This window comes from Eptatretus burgeri, chromosome 12, assembly GCF_056783735.1.
Source record: "Eptatretus burgeri isolate ZD-2024b chromosome 12, Ebu_testis_v1, whole genome shotgun sequence".
Lineage (NCBI taxonomy): Eukaryota > Metazoa > Chordata > Myxini > Myxiniformes > Myxinidae > Eptatretus > Eptatretus burgeri.
The window spans coordinates 51,258,897-51,279,695 of NC_140972.1; the positions used below are offsets into that span (position 1 = coordinate 51,258,897).

Sequence of the window (20,799 nt, forward strand, 5' to 3'; positions counted from 1 at the left end):
TCACTAAGACCACACAGCTTCAGTTTTTCGCAGTACCTCTTCGTAGATATATCATCTAATCCATGGAAATAGCCCAGAATTTGCGTGACACGTGTGTGGTCGCCATGAATTTTTGCCACTCAATATGGCGGAGCCTTACCTTCCGCTGTGACGTCACTCGCTTAGTGCATAGGGTCAATTGTTAGTATTGTCAACTGAACAATCAGCGTCCATAACGCTTCAGCAACATGTTAAACTACTTATTGCCTTGCAGTACCACCAGAAACCAAGTTTGAGTGAAAGTTTAACCAACTTAGTATGTCAGGTATATCAGTACATGTCTGCACTGGTTATCAACACCAGCTTTATGCATTTAACAAACAAAATCTTTTTACTTAGGCTTAACAATCTCACGGTGCAAATCTCCCAGTATGATGTAGGGTGCGAATCCCCATTGGTAACGATGGCTGGCTGCCAGGTGTTCTTCCTCCTGATGCAAACAGTGTTACCCGGCTGCATGTTAGCCAGCGATCTCGTCGATCTGTCATGATAGACTCTCTGTTTCAGCTTGTGTTGCATCATCTGTGCTTTTGGGATCTACTGTTGCTGGTTTGAGCAGCTGCCTGCTGACTGGTATCTTGGATCTCAGAGTCCTGCTCATTAAGATCTGTGCTGGCAAGAATGATGTACCCATGACAGGGGTGTTTCAGTACTCCATAAGTGTCAGGTAGATATCGTCATCAGCTTTCTTGATCATCCTCTTGATGGTTTGAATAAAACGTTCACTTTGGCCATTGGACTGGACAAATCCAGGACTGTTTGATTCCCCAGTTTCACGTGAACTGCCTGAACTCTTGGCTGTCAAATGGCATGTTATCACTCATGAGCTCTTCTGGAATGCCACGATGCACGAAGACCTCTTTCATCTGAGTGACGATCGTGATGGCAGTCTTGTCCTCGATCTCCACCACCTCCAGATACTTGCTATAGTAATCAACCACTTGGAGATAGTCTTTGCTTTGATATGTGAGGACATCGGCTCCCACCTCTGCCTTGCAAGCTCAGGTATGGAGTGTGGTCTCAACGGCTCCTTGGGCTGTGCATTCCAATGGCTGAGGAAAACTGCACAGTTGACCACTGTCTGTTCAATATCTGCAGCCTTGTTGGGCCAAAACAGAGTGCCAATGGCCCTCGCTTTCATTTTCTCAGCTCCCATGTGACTTTCATCTGGCAGAGGCAGCATCTCGCTCTTCAGTGAGCTCGGAATCACAATGCGGTCACCAACACACAGCAGTCCGTCAGCTATGTGTACCTCATCTTTGACCGGCCAGTGGTCTTGGAGGACACTCGGAGCACTGTGCTTCTTTTTGGGCCATCCCATCATGGCTGCCTGCCTTACCATATGGAGGTCAGGGTCCTCAGCAGCTGCAGCTCGGATCTGCTCTTATCTCATGCCACGCACCAGGCAGTGAGTGAACCATGACTTTTATGTGATCCTCCATCTGATCGGTCACCAAGTAAGTTTGCACGACTCAGCATGTCGGCTACATACATGTACTTGCCTGTGACATACCTCACATCTCGTTCATAGTGCTGTAATCTCAAAAGCATTCTCCGCAGTCGAGGAGTCGTGTTGCCCAGGGGTTTCTTGAAAATTCCCCAGAGGGCGCTGATCCGTCTGCACATTCACTGGCTTTCTGTACACATACTGGTGGAATATGTGGCATGCGTAGCAGATTGCCAACAGTTCCTTTTTGATCTGCGCAATGTTCTTTTCAGTATCCGTCATGGACCTTGAAGTGTCGTGAACTGGCCGTCCCTCCTGGAGCAGACAACAACCAAGCCCACTCTGGCTAGCATCTGCTGGGACAGTGTTGTGGAACTCTTAATATTCAAAGTAACTCTTATTACTCAATGTAACTCTTAATATTCAAAGTACAATTCAATCAGAGAATATTTATTACGCGTGATATCACGGAGCGAAGGAGCATCGATGTAAAACATACAATGGTCTCCGCTAAATCGGAGTTACAGAAATCATCTATATAATATAATGCCGAAGGGAAGATGGGGGAAAGTTAAGGGGGCCGAGGAGAAGAACAGAGAACAAGAGGAGGGGAGTTGGGTCATCACGACCTATATCTGACCTTGACTGGGCCAGTTTAAAACTATATGCACATGAGAAAGACATCCCCCAAAGTTCTTATCATGTTGATCGAAGATGACCAACGGATTAAAGCAAGGCAAGGGTACAACTGTAAGTAAAATGATTCTGGACAGATTCAGACTGTTAACATAATTTAGATCTTTGGAAAGGCCTGTCGAGAGATGGCAGGTACCTCAATTAGAAATCTAACAGAGAGAGAAGAGGAAAAGGGAGGGGAGACAGGGAACAAAAGCAGCAGCAGGAAAGAACATTGGGTGCATGGAAAGGCTAAGAGAGTTTGCATTAGGCCTTTAGCAAAGCAGGAGAAGATACAAGTTCCAATAAAATACATTTGATTAAAATCTGTTTGATTAAATTGGTTCCAATAGATGAGTTACAGAGAAATGAATACATGTCAGAAATTGAAACAGTAATGGACAGGTGCAATAATTAAGGAAAACAGGTGTAATAGTAATTGACTACAACTCGTATACATAGAGTTCATTGATGGCCACATTTGAGCAGATTGATCATCGAACTACCATTTAAAAAGGAAGTCTGCTTCAACAACAGTCACCAGCTTGAAGACGTCATAGTATCTCAGAACGGGTTCTGTTGCCAGTGCTGCTTTGACCTTGTTGAGACTTTGTGTGTGTTCCGCTTGCCAGCTCCAGGTTGCGTGTTTCTTGAGCAGTGCACGGAGCGGTGCCGCGGTCTCCGACTCGTTCGGTGTATATTGCGCTCGGTATTTGACCATGCCCTTCAGGCGCTGAAGTGCTGGCTTGTCTTCTGTTGTTGGCATGTCAGCAATCGCTCGGATCTTGGACTTGTCTGCTGTCAGTCCCTCTGAGGTGATGATGTTGCCCATGTACAACGATTTATGCACTCGGCACTGTACCTTGGTCCTGTTGAACTTCACCTGTTGTTGGTGCACTCTCTGCATAAACTTGTGCAATATTCGGTCATGTTCTTCCACAGTCTCAGCGGCAATGATCATGTCGTTGGTGATGACCTGCACACCATGAATGTCACCGAAGGCCTCGTGGTTTCTCTTGTTCATGATTTCACTCGCTGACAGTATGCGAAAAGGCATGCAGCAGAATCTCATCCTTCCCCAGGGTGTAATGAATGTGCACAGGTAGGAGGACTTCTCTGTCAGCTTCACATGCCAGTACCCATCAGTCATGTCAATCACTGTGCACACCTTCTTGGTGTTCAGTTGTCTCTGCACATCACTTGGTGTAGGTGTTGTGTATCTCTCTCACTTGATTGCACGGTTCAACAGCTTTGGGTCTTGGCAGATTCTCATGCGGCTATGTTTTTTTTTATTTTATTTTTTTTTAGTGATTATGATGTTACTAACCCAGTCGGTGGGCTTGTCGACCTGAGCCACTATACCACGTTTCTCCAGCTGCTCCAGAGTGTCTTTGAGCTTCTCATACTTTGCATTGGGAACACATCTGACTGGCTGAACAGTCAGCATATCTGGATTCAGCTCATTTTCGTACTCCTGCTTGCACTGACCAGTGCCTGTGAACACATCTGCGTATTGCTCAAACAGCCTCTCCTTGGTCAGTGTAGCATTCAGTGAATCTATACGCTCGATAAGGCCCAGCTTCTCACATGCATTTTGCCCTAGTATGGGAACAGTGGTTTCCTCAGTTAAACAGAATTTGATTCTCCAGTCCTTTGTGCTTGCAGGGAATCACTGCTGTACCCTATGGCTGAATCTTGCCATCATCAAAAGCAGTGAGAATGCCATTGGTGGGTGTTCTGGTGTGCTAAGGCATTGCAATAGTTAAGGTAGCAAGTGAGATTACGTTTGTCTGGGCACCTGTGTAGAGCTTGATGTTCACCACACTCTGGCCAATTGTAAGCTGTTCTTGCCACCTGCTTGCAGGCTGGGTGACGTCATCATCCAGATTTCCGATGAGCACTGAATCTGTGACAAGAACACTTCAGTGCCTTGCTCAGGATCTGCATCCAGAAGACATACCATTCTTGTGCCTCCACCCTTGCATACAGCAGCCCAGTGATTCTTGCCTTCACACTTGGCACACATTTTACCAAATGCTGGACACCTGCGTGGCCCAGGACTGTGCTTCTTGCCACAGTACTCGCATACAGGCTGAGTAAGGCTTTCCTGTCACCTTTTTGTGGCTAGTGACATGGCTCTGGCTGCAGGCTTGGCCTTGGCTTGCTTGGGAAAGGTGGTGTGCTGTTGTTGCCTCTCTTTATTCACTGCATAGACTTGCTTGGTACCCTTCATGCTGTCGAGCATGAAGGGTACCCTTCGAGCTGCTGCCTGTTTGATTCGGAGGCATGGCATATGTCCAAAGCTTTCTGCAGTTTGACCTCATAGTCCGGGAGCCCATGGAGATTTGTTTAGCATTCCGAGTACAAAATGTTTGAGGCTTGGAATATGATGGGATACAACATGGGACCCTCAAACGGGCATTCTTAAGTTTCATCTCCCATACCATTCCTGGGGGCGACCACTTAAAGTACCCCCAAATTCAAGTTTAATTAGCATGATTGAGTACATGAATGAAACCAGTGCCAAAATATTCTCCTGGAAGGTAGAAATAAAGATCTGCCATTCTTAAGTGTCAACTCCTGTACTTGGCCTACTTAAGAACGCCCCTAATTACGGCTAATTACCAGGTTAATTAGTATGATTGAGTACAAATATGAGACTTGCACCAAAATATCCAGTAGGGTACCCTGACTAAGTTTCAGCCATTCTTAAGTGTCAAATCCTGTACCAAGTCCAGTTAAGAACGGGTCAAATGTCAGGGCCAGTACTGCCGGGGGGGGGGGGGGGGGGGTTAATTAGCATAATTAGGTACATGAATGAAACCAGCGCTAAATTGTTCATCTTTTGGGTGAAAATCAAGATCAGCCATTCTTAAGTGTCAACTCCTGTACTTAGTCTACTTAAGAACGCCCCTAATTAGCACTAATTACCACGTTAATTAGCATGATTGAGTACAAAGATGGAATTCAGGCCAAAATGTCTATTAGACCACCCTTTACATGGATTGGCCATTCTTAAGTGTCAACTCCTGTACCTAGTCCACTTCAGAACGGGGATAAAATGAATGAACAATATACATTATATATGCGAAAACAGAGTTTAATAAAATTTGAAACAAAATTACAACATGGACGAAAATGTAATAGTGACTGTTGATAATTGGTACTGAGTTGTAATGATCACTATTAATTATATGAAATTACTAATGGAGTTATTTCTAACTGTAGTTTGATTGTATTGATGACGTTAAAGAAGTCACAGGTAGCAACTGGTTGTTGTGCATCGTGTTCCTTAATCATCTTGTGTCCAGTCTGACTCGTCATCCGTTGAGCCGTTCTCCTCTTTGATACTTTCATCGCCATTGAGCTCATCTTCCACTGGAACCAGGGTGTCTGGCATCTGTGGCCCTTCATGCCAAATTGGCTGATAATTTCCATTGTCAAAGTCCCAACCATTTGATTCCATAGGGTGCTGTTGGATTTCGGCGACATCAGCATTCAGCCACATGTGAGCAACAAATGATGCACGTTTCATATGCATAATGAGCTCTGCCTCACATGGTGGAATGGCACTTGCGTTTATGCCCTTAAGTTTCTCCAAGGGGTTCTTTGCTGTCGACTTTGGTCCATAGCCCTTTTCAAATACCTTGTACCAATAACCATTGAGTGTCACCTTGCTGGTGTCCTTTGCACCATACATGATTGTGGTGAAAGTTTGCAGGGTCTTTCGAGTTTTTTGACTCGGTTCTGTTTCAGTCACCAGGCTTTGGAATGCTTTCTTCTTCTTCTTCTTTCGGCTGCTCCTGTTAGGGGTCGCCACAGTGGATCATCCGTATGATCCGCATAGTGATTTGGCACATGTTTTACACCGGATGCCCTTCCTGACGCAACCCTGGTCGCCTCTTACGACACAGGGATCTGGTACACCTATTTTAACCGGGGTATACACCGGCCCACTACACTGGTACTCATTTTGCCGACCTCGGAAGGATGACAGGCTGAGTCAACCCCCTGGTGTATTAATTCAGTGGCCCAACGGGGCTTGAACTCAGGACCTTTTGGATCCCAAGCCGCTGCCCTAACCACTGCGCCAACACCAGGCTTTTTGGAATGCTTTCTGTGCCTCTTTATTCTTTTCCAGCTTAGCAAATGGTTTGACTTTGCCTTTGTGAACAAATGCCGCAGTGTAGTCTCTGCCTGTGAACGCGTGGAATCCCGGCAATGCTGCACATATCCGAGGTCCAAGTAACTCGTAGATGGCGGTAATGCTGATATATCTTCGGTTATTCTTGGCTCCAGTACCAACATCCATCCACAAGGTTGACTGAAACTTGCTACAGTGATACAACATGACGATTGCTATATCTGTATCTGACGCATGAATGACTATGTCCTCTTGTTTCTCAGTCCTGTCCACAGATTTTTGCATGGAGACATATCTTCGTATCTGCCTCTTCGTGGTTGTTTCTAAGGTATTCAATGGAATCACGTCTGAGAACTCCATCGCTGACTTCGTAGTGATAGCATTCTCCAGGAATGTCAAGATAGAGCTGACGGCTTCCGATGATCTGTTTGTATGCCTGGTCTTGCCATTCTCTCGCTAGGAACTTGGGGAGCTGTCTCTTAAATGACCTTGATTTCGGGGCATTGCTTAGATCTTTCGGTCGTTTTTGTTCTGGGCCAGTTATCAAAAACTCGCGGTCATCTGCTCCTCTCCTTCCCCGTTCCATGTCTTTCAAAGATGGCTGTGGGTAATCATCGAAGACTAGATGAACTTCCCCACTCGACAGCGCCATTGTTTGAATTAGTATGCTTCTTGCGAGACCCCCATAGGTGGCTGGCTGATTTGGTGGTAGGGAATGGAGAAGAAATGCGCCATCGATAATGCAATCACGTTTGAATGCAGGACTGCATTCGGCATCATTCACCTTTGACTCCAGTAATTTGAAGAGAGCACTTTTTTCTGTTTTTGCCATAGTTCCATCGGTACTGCACATTGACAAAGGGACTGTTGCGAGTGGATATTAAAAATGAACGGCAAGTCCAGATTCCTTTTGGTGGCTAGTACCACAAGGCGGCCCATCAGATCTCTAGTATCCTTCAGCTCCGATATTTTCTTGTTTTCTATTCTTCGGTTCTTTGCACATCCATCTGAAAAGGTCTTCAGTTTTGCCTTTGTTATCTTCTCTTCAAACCTGTAGGGATCAGCAATGCAGGAATCCAGGAAATCTTGGTGGCGTGCCTGTCCCTCTTTTGGAATTCTGAGCAGACTTTCACGAATCTCATCACTGGAAGCCTTCCCGGTGTTAATGTTGAACAGGTTTCCTCTGTGATGCTTCTGTTTCGACTTCCATCTCAAAGGGATTGCGAGAGTCTTCTATTTGTTTCATGACCTTCTTCAAGTCACGCATATCACGATCTATTCGTGCAGGTCAGAGTTCTGCAGCATCATCATCATTCACAATCAAACCTGCCATCTCTTGCACGAGGCTTATGAAAGAAGCCCTGGCAGATTTTGTGACCATCCATCTCAAATGAGCAGTATAACTATTTGTGGCAGACGATATCCCTGTGAGGAGAGACGCTGCGTCAGCGTTGACCGTTTGCTCCAGAGTTAAATCGACAGGAACACGGCTGAAAGCATGGTCAGTTCTTCAGACAGTGAACGCACCTTTCTCAAGAATTTCTCAGAGTCCGAGGTGCGATTCGTCGATATTCATCAGGTCAAGCTGGAATTTTGTCAACCATCTGCAATAGTTGACATGGTTTGTAGCGAAGAAGAGGTCTATGACTGCAGTCAGTGTGAAGATGTATAGATCTATGTCATTTGTTCTGATCGCTCTCTCCAGGTTGTGGTAAAGACTAATGTAATCGATGTACATCATCCAAAATTGAGCAGTGTAGCCATGTGTTCCAGATCTTGTTTCGTCTGTGTACTTGGTACAGGCAGTTTTTCCAGAAACGAAGACATTTGATGCACCTATTGACTCGAGTGCAACTTCACCACTGTGTACACTGTTGATGACTTCCTCGAGTCGATCCTTTTCCTCATAGGTCTTCATGAATGCCAAAAAGTGGAGGATCTCAAAGGCAAGGGCTGGTATTGGATGCAACCTTTTGCAGCGATTAAAATGTTTTCCTGATAGGAAGCCGTTCAGTGACCCTGGGGTAGGACGTCAGTATCAGTTAGCATGTCAGGTCCTCCTGAATCGGAGATGATCTTCCCGACCGCTTTAAAAAATGCCATCTCAATGTGAAACACACCTGGCATTATGAAGACGTCATCAAATTGGGGCTTTTCTGTGGCTTGAATCTGCATGGCAGGTTTTGCCGCATTCAGGTCATACATGACTATTCCAAATTTCTGCTTGCACTCTTTGGCACATCTTTGGGCTGTGATGAGCGTCTCTTGTATGACCTCAAGACTAGTGATTGGTTGTATCAGGTTGGGCATGTATCTGACCTCTTGTTTTGGCAGCGTGTCTTCGTACTTTTTGGCATTATACCCGACCCACATTGGAACCTTGCCTACATCTAGAGCATGACTCATCATCCACATCAGGTCCAAGTTTCTTGCAGCACCACTGACATCAGGGAGGTTGGAGACATCTACGTGCTTGTAACTGAAAACTGTCATTTTTGTTTTTTTACGATATGGTTCCAGTGATACCTCTTGTTGCTCCAGTTATCGTTTTCACCCCTTCCTGGTGCTCGGGACTATTGGCGGCAATGAGACGGACTCGCTTGGTTCAACTGACCTTGTTTCTTCTGATTCATCTGATTCATCTGGTACATTCTGATACATTACTCCCATTGTATCATGTAGTGTGTCTGCACCAGATAATGTATTTGTCAACTCATCGAAGTTATCAAATGCAACACCCATTGGCTTGTCTTTGATGGTTCCATCAGGACAGGACAGTCACCTTTCTTGAAGTTGCTCTGCTGTTTCTGTTTCCAATTCCTCTAAGCTGTTGTAATTTATGCAGTGCCCAAATCGATTTAACACCTGCACAACCTTTTTGCTACCTGTGACAGATTTCACAGCGACACCCAGTGCGACTTGCTTTGCTGGTTTGACTTTACCTCTCCTAGTAATGAAGAGGGCATCATCACAGGATGATTTAACGCGGCGCATGACATGATTGGTACATTTTGTGGGATTTTGTCCACAGTACAAGGTGGTGAAGAAAGTAGATAACAGAGGTGGGGGGGGGATACATCACCTCCCTTCAGGTCATCTAAAGTAGGATTTTCGGGCAAATCCTTTTTTTTGAACATCAAGTTGTTTCCTGAGTAGCAGAGCAGCCTTAGTCACAATTTGTTCATCATCGGAGGCATAGTCATATGCGACACATACTGCGTCATCAGACATTTCAGAACTGTACATTATCAATCCTAATTTCTTTCCGAGTGGAGTTTGAAATTTAAGTTTGTCACCAAATTTTCCCTTCAAATTCCGCATTAGGCTTTGAGCGTTATTTAGAGGAGTTTCTGATGATATATTGCACAAGTCCATACACGGATGTAAGGAGTTCGGGCCTTTTGTTTCTGAGGACAGATTGCTCAACATATGCTTGAATATCATCAACAGCTGACGGGTTGGTGGAACTGGTCGATGGACTTTCGGCACTCTTCCTGTCACGACGCGTACTCTGTCTGCCGACATCAGAAACCAACTCTTGCCAGAGTGATGATGTTTCACTTCCTTGGCGACGAGGTCAATGCCACTGATTTTAGACAAGATTTTAGCATCATTTAATACCAAAGCCGCCTCCTGAATGCTTTGGCTCGCCTCGAGAGTTTCGCAAGCACCAGCAACTTCAAGCCCACCCTTTTTGCGCTTTTTTGTGTTGCCACAAAACAAACATTGCGGTGGAAATATACTGGAAGTGGATGGCTTTTCATCTGAGGTTGCGGTTGCAGAACGTAAATGTGTTGTCGTAGAGGTACTCGCAGTGTCACCAATGTCGACAGGTGACTGGCTGGCTGAAACTGCAGTAAAGTTTTAATAACAGCTAACATGATATCCATCCTTTTCCCCTGGGCTTTCAGGTAGATCAAGAACGACATCGCGGTAGACTGAATTCTCAATTTCGTTTTTTACGCCTGTTTGATGCAGCTTTTTTGTACTGTGGCCCATTGTTGTTCACCGAATGGTAACACTTCAAGGCATGGCCTCTTTCCCGAACTCTGATGCGTATGAAGGATACAGCGTCTCTGAGGTGTCGGAACTGGGCTTGGGGTCTCAGTCCTGGCAATGTAAGGAGACCAATCAGGGTCTTGCATATCCATTGTCACTTATCTGAAAAGGCAATATTATTTGGGATAGAACAATGTTCGGGAAAGGTTTTTTGAAGGAAACATTTTGTTTTTGCAATCGGCAAAATGAAATTTCTTGTGTTACCAGGTTTAATTAGGACAGGGCGTAAATTAAAGTACTGGTAAATCGATTAAATGATATCAGGCCTAGAGACAGATATTGCGGATTAAAAAATGTTTTTATAAACATGATAAAGGATGAGAGGATCACATTTGACCGTTCTGAAGTGGACTAGGTACAGGAGTTGACACTTAAGAATGGCCAATCCATGGACAGGGTGGTCTGAGAGACATTTTGGCCAAACTTCCATCTTTGTACTCAATCATGCTAATTAGGGGCGTTCTTAAGTAGACCAAGTACAGGAGTTGACACTTAAGAATGGCGGATCTTTATTTTTCACCCAAAAGATGAACAATTTAGCGCTGGTTTCATTCATGTACCTAATTATGCGAAGTAACCCCCTCGGCAGCACTGACCCTGACCTTTGACCCGTTCTTAACTGGACTTGGTGCTGGATTTGACACTTAAGAATGGCCGAAACTTAGTCAGGGTACCCTACTGGATATTTTGGTGCAAGTCTCATTTTTGTACTCAATCATGCTAATTTATGTGGTAATTAGGGGGCGTTCTTAAGTAGGCTAAGTACAGGAGTTGACACTTAAGAATGGCGGATCTTTATTTCTACCTTCCAGGAGAACATTTTGGCACTGGTTTCATTCATGTACTCAATCATGCAAATTAAACTTGAATTTGGGGGTACTTTAAGTGGTTGCCCCCAGGAATGGTATGGGAGATGAAACTTAAGAATACCCGTTTGAGGGTCCCATGTTGTATCCCATCGTATTCCAAGCCTCAAACCTTTTGTACTCTCAACGCTAAACAAATCTCCATGGGCTCCTGGACTATCACCTTCCCGAAGTAGTCTCTCCTTGTATCTCTCGTCTCACACACCAAACACCAATACCAAAATGAGGTAGAAAAGATCATGGTTTTGGATAGGGGATGATCTGAGACAGTGGTCAATAGCTGTCTTGAAGACCTGAAGGAACGAATGAGATTTAAGAGTGGAGAAATAATCATTATCTGTTGTTTATATCATTATTTTCATGTTGCACATTTCATTTTATCAAATGCTCCATTAATATGAGAGTTCTCAGAGTGTGATGTGACATAATGGTACAATGAGCCGAATAGCCTTTTGAAATTGATATTTAATTCGCTATCCACAAAAAATGGAAATTGCACTATTAAACAAAACTTCCAATGTTGGCAGTATAAAATATTGTACGATTGATTTCCAAAAGGAATTAAAACAAGTACAGGTACATTCATAGTACACCACCCCCATGCCAAATAAACAAATAAATAATCCTCCAGCACGCGATATTGCCGGGGCGCCTTCGGCAACACATAGAGACGGAATTGGGAGGGAGCAATGTACAATAATTGAATGATTAAATGATTAATTGCATAATTAAAATGAATAAATAATAATCGTAAAATAATAGATTTCTTAATCAATTAGCTAATTGCAAACCAAAACCACCACCATTTCATCCGAATCTATAACTTTTTGAAAATTAAGTAATTCATCGAAAAATGAATACTTAATCCATCAATCAATGAATCAAAAATACTCTTGATCGCCAAATCACTTCTTCAGTCATGTCCAAATATCAGCTTCTTAGCTCAAAGGATGGCTGAGATATCACCTGGACAAAGAAGAAAGAAAACAAAAGAAACAGAGTAAAAATCGCGGTAGACCTTGTTTCTTCTCCCTATTTCTCCCTTCTTTCTCCCTTCTCCCTAAAAAAATACTCCCTTCCTTCGGCGCTCAGCAATGTCATGCATCACCTAGATATGGAATTGGGAAGGAGTGGTGTGCAAAAATAGGACCACTGGACCTGCAGCTTATCGGGGAATGGTCTAATGTTGTGACCCAAATTTGGTAGCATTCTGACTGGGGGGTCGGGAGGAAGATTGTTGAAGGACTTTATGTGATTTTCCCAAAAATTTATCAAGTCCGCCATCTTGACACACTTCCGGTCACGTGGTCAGCATGGCCTCTGCAATTTCGCATCCCAACCCTGGCCTAATGTTGTAACCCAAATTTGGTCGTATTCTGATTGGTAGGTCTAAAGAAGATTTTTGAAGGAATTTTGTATCTCACCGATAGGCCGGATCTGCTTCCGGACCTTTCCCAAAACCGGATCACCTTGTTCTTGTCACCTACCCAACTCATCCACAAAGTTTTGTTCATAATCTGTCCACAATGTTTTGAGATATCATGCGCATCGTCCACTACGTTGATAAAATTCTACAATCCGGATCGGATATTCACCAAAATCAAATCAATCCGTCCTTTGTCACCACATCCATCCAGGTTAGGTCAGGTATGGGAGCATGTGCCAGAACAGCGCATCGCTGCGTCCACTTTCCGCCGGTACTCCAGGGGCCTCCGTCTGGCCTTCCCCCAGGCAGATGCCAGGCCCATCCCCATCTCCTCGAGATGCTCGTCAACCTGCTGCAACCAAGAGGCACGTGGTCGACCCATTGGCCTCCTCCACTCATGAGACTCCCTCGCTGAGAGAATCTGGTGAGCAGGATCAGCGTCAGGAAAACGAGCCACATGTCCATACAGCCGCAACTGATGCTCACGGACCATGCAGGTAACAAATCTCATCCGAGTCTCTCTCTCAGCAACCGCTCGTTGAACACACAATCTGACCAGCGATAGCCAAGGATTCTCCGAAGAGACCTGGTACCAAAGGAATTAAGTCTCCGTCTCAGATCCTTGGTCAGAGTCCAAGTCTTGAGTATGGTAACCATCAGAGCGACCAGACCAATAGTAGGTGTAACCACCCACCATTATCTCGCCGCAATCCGGTCTCCGAACCTCAGAGAGAGCTGCAATACCGATGTCCAAACGCTTGAGCTCAAATGATAACAGAGACCGGTGATCATCCTCTCTTAGGGATAGGACATTCCAGGCACCCACCCGAAGGGATTGCCTCATGTTAACCCAAGGAGACCGCAGTCTGGTGGACGACACCTCAGCCCCACTCTGACACACTCTCCCGCAATCTGACCCAGGGAGGTTACCCTGTGGTTTCCCTCCTTTCATCAAAGATTGGGGGTCCCGAAGGCTTTGCCCCAATCCCGTCATCCCGTGAGCTGCCCTGCGAAGGGAAGCTGCATAGGAGGTACTCCCACGGAGTGGGTTTTCAGATATTTTTTTGTGTGTTTTGCAGAATGAAGGGTTTTACGGTGGCCGGAGTGCAAATCCTGCCACCAAACCTCCAAATAAAAAAGTAACCCAACTGCAGGAGGACATCCGCAGACACAGTTGGGCACTAGATGTGGATGGCCATTGGCTCACAAGGAGCTCCTCTGCCCTTTGACAGGTTTTGTTTTTAATTCTGCTGGGTGTCCATATCCAAACACCCTCCTCACCAGGAAACCTGGTGGGGGAGACGGTTTAGATGCCGACAACCCGACCATGGAACGGGTTAGTACAGGTTTACATGGTTCCTGTAGCAGGTCACAGATCTGACCTGATCCATCCAACCTGTCCACAAAGCTTCCTCCGAATCCGTCCATAAGTTGAAATATCCTGCTCACAGCCAGATAGACGAAAACATAACCTCTGTTCACCTTTGGTGATGAAGGAAATACAGGGTGGGGCATTTATTTCTGACACATTTGCAATATTTCTAGCCAGAAGCAGTCTTGGCATCATTAATTATTGTTTTCTTTGTTTTACAGATTATACCTGAAAGTTTTTAATTATCGAGCACTTTGAATGCAGTGAGCATTTTTTTTTATTTAATTTTTTTTTAATGTAATGAGTATGCCAATTTCACAAACCAGGTCATCATGACCGATGAGGCACACTTTGATTTGGCAGATTTAACTCCACATTTCTTCCTACGGGGATTTCTGAAGGGCAAAGTTCAAAAGGAACATCCAACTTCGATCGATGAATTGAAGGCAAACATCACTGCAACCATTTACTCTATTGATCAAGAGACATTGTCTGCGGTAATGAACAATATGACGATCCGCTGTCGTGAATGCACGAATTCGAAAGGGGCCCATTTGTCTGATGTAATTTTTAATAAATAAAGAATCAAAATTGATTTTAAGAAACTTGATGTATGTGCCGATGTTGTGTATAAATTTTATTTTATTTGGTTTAGAAACAAAAAAGTTATTAGGATAATAAAACCGTCAGATATAAATGCCCCACCCTGTACAAGGACATCAGATATTGCTCAAAGGTCATTCAGCCCATCCTGCCTGTGCGACATCAACACCACACTAACTTATCAACACGAGATCCAAAGAAGAAAATGCAAAAAAAATTATTATTTTCTTTAATCGTGTTTTTTGTGGGTTTATTAATTTATTTAAAGTTTTTGCGGTGTTTGTATCTTCTTCTCCTTCTTCTCCTTCTTCTCCTTGTTCTCCTTCTTCTCTCCTCCTCCTCCTCCTCCGCCTCCTCCAGGGGAGTAATGATAAAAAACAAAACAGCAACCCACTGTCAAACGATCAAAACTGTAGTGTCCACATTTCTGTTTTAAAACTAACATATCCCGTAAACCGCACACGACGAGATGAAAAAAAAAACCCCCAATAGACATGATAAGTTTAAATTGGAATTCAATCGGTTCCTGGAAGTATTGGGGATAGAGGGGTGGAGGCCCTACTCCACCGGCATCTAATATCCTTGTGAAACAACAACAACAACCCGGAACGAGTGAAGCTCCTGTTCGCATGAATAAGGGCCGATGAAGCCGGTGTACGTGCAAGAGCGCACGTCAACACAACACGCTGACCGCTAATCGATGCGCATATATCAGCGATTCGACGAATCGGAAAGCGCCCATAAATTTGCGACGTGGAGGAAAGAGCAGAGGAAGGCGTGGCTATTCGGTCCGAAGATGCTGATTGGCTGAGTCCGTTCCGCCCATCGACGCGTCCATTGGTTGAGCGTGGCCCCGCCTCCGAAGCCTGTCGTGACAGCGGAAGGGAAGTTGTGGAGCTTCTCGCTCGTGTTGCGAAGTAGAGCGTTTCGCGTCGATCAGTTGAGGTACCGATGTGTTTTGTAATCGGTTCGAGGTCCCTCGGAACGTACGTCGCTGTATGAAGTGGTGGGGACTGTGAAGGGTTATCTCGAGTTTGCTTCATCGAGTAAGTAAGTAATTACTCGAGGGATTGCTGGAGAGTTCCATCCGTTTTTACTCGAGTCATCCCCGGTCAGAGCGACTTTTTCGAAGCGACCGAGCGGACACTTTTGAGACATGAAGTGTGACAACTGCACGAAAGCGGTGAGCGAAGGCTGTTCTTCATTTTGTGTCATTCATTTCGCTCGGATGTAATTAATCCTTTTTAAAAAGAAATAAATCATTCAAATCTGGACACACTCCCAAGGAGGGCACGTGATGCCGATGGGTCTCGATGAAGTTTCGTTCCTGTTTGAAACTTTTCTTTCACAACTTCAGTGTTTTGTTTAAATCCTTACAGGAGGCAGTCGATGCTGATCGCCCTCTCATATATATATATATATATATATATATATATATATATATATATATATATATATATATATATATATATATATATATATATATATATATATATATATATATATATATATATATATATATGTTAAGCTAGCCTGGGTTCAAATTTCGGAGCCACCTTAAACTGCCATTCTGGTGTTTCACAGGCAGGGAGATTCATCAATGTGGGTGCCATTCCCCGGATGGACGTTAAACCGAGCGACCCATTTGCCAGTATTAGTTGGTGGACTTTAAATATCCTACGGTGTCTTTCGTGAAGAGTACGTGACCCTGGACAAATGCCAAATTCCTGCCCTAACTACTGCTGGAAGGGCAATGGCAAACTATACTGATGCTGTGTGTGTGTGTGTGTGTGTGTGTGTGTGTGTGTGTGTGTGTGTGTGTGTGTGTGTGTGTGTGTGTGTGTGTGTGTGTGTGTGTGTGTGTGTGTGTGTGTGTGTGTGTGTGTGTGTGAAAATGCTACACCTCTCTGGTTCCATTGGTCGCAACAATGAAACATATAGGTGTTATCAAGTTCATTTATAAACATGAAAGTGTGCATGAAATGCATCACCAGTTCTCACAACAATGGAAGGAACCACCTGCGAGGCCAGACGACGAAATCAACGAGAAAGCATCTGAAAATGCAAAGCCCTTCCACATCCGCTTTGTATCCTGATTTCTACATCTGTATGCTAGAAATGATGAAAACAGCCAAAAACTAAAAGGGCACTCGGTAGAGCGCATACCTCCGCCACGGAATGCTTGATCCACAAGAACATATCTGGCCCAATGCATTTTTGAGATATCATGTTGTATATCGTTTTTCAGCCAGATCTCTCAATGGTGAAGAATCGCTTAAAAATTCTAGTAGTCTGATCCGGATCCAGATCTTCACCAAAATCTAATCGGTTCATCCTTGTCACACACCGAACCTGTCCAGAAAATTTCATCCGGATCTGTCCACAACTTTTGAGATATCCTGCACACAGACAGACAGAAAGAGGTGAAAACATAACCTCCTTCACCTTCGGTGGCGGAGGGAAATATCATGCATCGTTTTTGGCCCTTTCAATGGTGAAGCATCACAGTTTCAAAAATTAAATAATTATCGTATCCAGATCCTGATTCAGAGCTTCATCAAAATTGAAACAATTCTTCCTTGTCACACACCCATTGTGTCCACCAAGTTTCATCCGAATCTATCCACAACTTTTTGAGACATTGTTCTATTTTTCAGTTGAGCCTGATCTCTCAATGGTGAAGAATCACTTAAAAAATTATCAGATCCGGATTTGGATCTTCACCAACATTGAATCAATTCTTCCTTATCACACATCCAACATGTCCACCAAGTTTCATCTGAATCCGACAAAACATTTTGAGATATTGTGCTACATATCATTTTTGGACCGATCTCTCAATGGTGAAGAATCGCTTAAAAAATTCTAGTAGTCGGATCTGGATCTTCACCAACATTGAATCAATTCTTCCTTGTCACACACCCAACATGTCCACCAAGTTTCATCTGAATCCGTCCACAACTTTGTGAGATATTGTGCTTCATATCATTTTTCAACCCTATCTCTCAATGGTGAATAATCACTTTGAAGATTAAATAATTATCGTATCCAGATCCGGATTCCGATCTTCACCAAAATCGAATCAATGCGTCGTGGTCACACACCCAAACTATCCACAAAGTTTCATCTGAATCCGTCCACAACTTTTTTGAGATATCTGCACACAGACGGACAAACAAACAAGCAGCCAGACAGGGGTGAAAACATAACCTCCTTCACCTTCGGTGGCAGAGGTAAAAATTGACGATTTTAGGCGACCTTGACCTTTTGATGTCAAAACCAAGATACTCCAGGGATCCAACATGCAAACCTCAAATTTCAAGTGAATTTGAAGAAAATTGACGATTTTATGTGACCTTGACATTTTAATCTAAAAAATAATAAATCTGTTTCTCGCTTTGATTGGTGAACCAATTCAGTGACCAAATATGTAAATTCTTTAAATTTCACGTCAATTTAATGAAAATTGATGATTTTATGTGACATTCACCTTTGATCTTTTGACCAAGTTATTAATTTGTTTTCTCCATATTTTCATAATAAAGCTTTGTTGAAAATTTGATGACAAAAGCTCAAATGGTAAAAAAAAGAAGTTACCACACACACACACACACACACACACACACACACACACACACACACACACACACACACACACACACACACACACACACACACACACACACACACACACACACACACACACACGATTACAAAACTCCGTGTCCCACTGCGCAGTGGATGGACTAATAAATGAGAATTGTGAAGCAAGTACAGAGTCTTGTGAAATCTGTCTGACATCCCACAACAGAACATGAGTTTTGGTATTCCTCAACCTGCCTGCAATCTGCAACTGCACAAATCATGATCGTTAAACAAATTGACAGCGAGACAATGTAGAACGCTGGTTGCCATTCGGTGAGACGTTTCTGAAATAGCTGCAAGAGGAGCTGAATTTTTCTGATTCACCTCATTTATCCATAAAATGCAAATTTCTGCTAAATGGCCATGTTGATCGCAACAGTTTGGTTATTGGAGAGATGTAAATCCCCACGTGATTGTCAGTGACCAGTGTTATGCTATGGATGAGTTTGTCCAATGTGCTTGATAGACTGTTCCTTTTGGATGAGGTCGCTGTCATTGTGGCTTCTAAGTTAGTCGACAAAAACAGGTGCTGGCTGGGCATCCTCGGTTGTGCAAAGTCCTTTCTTGGCACACCTGAACTCTTCTCCACCTACAAGGCCTTCATCAACATCTTAATGGAATACTGGTCTCCCTCGCAGTCCGGACGACGGTACAACAAAACTGATGATACCTGCGTCTGGATGTAGACTGCATTCTGCCTTTTGAGGACCCTTGGCACTCTAATTACACATCCATCTCTAATGCAATGATGAATAAATAAACTTTTCTTTCCTGAAATTTCCGCTATGGGTGAGCAAAGTGGCTCCTTCAGAAGATAACTTGAAGCACTGCAGTAGAAATGTATATCCATATCAGTACTCACACACACGTGATACATTTTCTGTGCATGCACACCATGCAGCTCATACTTACTCCCATGTGCACAAGCCGATACCGGGCTCCTATATTAAATACTTTCCACCATCGCAGTATTGATTAAAGAGATAACAACTTATTTGGGGAAAGTTAATGTTGATTAATATGGAATTTGATGATGCATTTGGGGAACATCCCACATCTGGGCCTGTATCGATTGTACAAAGCAACGTATTTTATGGTATATTCGAGCGAAAAAGTTGGCAGGACAATCAATATGATGTCCCCCCCCCTCATCAAAAAAGTGAAGGGGGGAGGGGGACATGTCCCCACCTCCCACCCATCAATGCTCATGCTTGGAGCAATTTCCCCAGGAGCATTATCTCAGATTAACCCCGAGCTGGATAAGTCAAGACACGATGTCAATTCTTTCATGAATTTATTACACAAATAGGAAATTGGTGGGAGAAATGGTGGTGAGGAAATTCAAACTGGGAAATGACAGGAGAAATCAAGCAAAACAAGCGATATTCCCAAAATGTACAAGCACTTATACATTCCCGTTATCCCCTACGTGATATACCCACCATCGGATCCTTAAAACAATTACTTAGCATGTCTTGGCAATTGGATTCAGACAACCAGAGGGGGTTTTGTGAGCAGTGCAACAAATTCTCCACTGAGGGGAAGGAACAGGGAATTTGTTGTCTGTGCAACATGTATGTGTTGCAAGAAACGGTTCGAGTTGAGGATTTGCACAAAGGAAAGAACATACACTTATTCCAACTCACATTCGCAACACATATCTGTCCTCATGAAAATGATGTATTCTTAATCATGCAGCAGAATCCAAAGGCATAACTAGTTTTAAACTTATGTGCATGCGCTTTATCCTTTCTGGGGGTTCACAACCATATATATATATAAATATATATATATATATATATATATATATATATATATATATATATATATATATATATATATATATATATATATATATATATATATATATATATATTGTTGCGGTTGTGGAAATTCGCGAACCACCTTTCATGTCCCGTAGGTGAGATATCTCTGTAAGTACATGTGTAGTTAGCCCCAAACCCGTTGTTTAGAGGGAATAAATGTGATTCATTCGGGCTGCGACGCTTTGAGATAGCCGTTTTTCTGTTCTATATTTATTTTGAACCAACCATGCTCCAACCATCACACAACAACAACAACGCCAACAGCCACGATCTTTACCTTCACAACTCGCTCCCGCAAACATCGCATCACCGCCATTCCAAACGGCACCATGGCCATAAACCACCACCATAAACCCTCCACCACCTTCGCCTCTCTCCTTCTGCGGCCATTCCCGCACCACCTGTGAGCACCGAGCGTCGGGCTGTCCTGGGCTCGTACAAGATGCACGCCAAGCCGCGAGTGCGAAATGCGGCCTTTCCGAGGAGAATTCGGATCAGGAATTCTACACGCCCACTTCTGATCCGTCCAATCAGCAAGCGTGAGGCGGTTTGGCCCCGCCTCCAGGCGCGTCTGTGTGGAATCGAGATATGCAAATTCTAGGATCAGGGGAGATTCACGCCCCTTTTTCTCCGTCCAATGGGCGAGCGTGGCTCCACCCCCGAGCTCGTTCTGATCCAGAAATTTGCATATGGGTTC

At 43.9% G+C, this 20,799-nt stretch overlaps 1 protein-coding gene and 2 pseudogenes across 2 annotated transcripts in view; 1 reads left to right on the forward strand and 2 right to left on the reverse strand.

Annotated features, from left to right (window-relative positions):
• Nucleotides 1-4,996: 4,996 nt before the first annotated feature.
• LOC147015604 (uncharacterized) lies at nt 4,997-7,690 on the reverse strand (annotated as a pseudogene).
• A 158-nt stretch (nt 7,691-7,848) lies between these two features.
• On the reverse strand, nt 7,849-10,769 carry LOC147015605 (uncharacterized; annotated as a pseudogene).
• A 4,721-nt stretch (nt 10,770-15,490) lies between these two features.
• LOC147015606 (cytosolic Fe-S cluster assembly factor narfl-like) overlaps nt 15,491-20,799 on the forward strand; it is a 44,640-nt gene continuing 39,331 nt past the window's right edge. For both annotated transcript variants that reach the window (XM_085850519.1, XM_085850518.1), the window contains exon 1: nt 15,491-15,814. Coding sequence is in view for 1 of the 2 variants with exons in the window: in XM_085850518.1 (XP_085706644.1) it covers nt 15,788-15,814 (27 nt within the window). In the remaining variant the exon portion in view is untranslated. The remainder of the gene's footprint in view (nt 15,815-20,799) is intronic.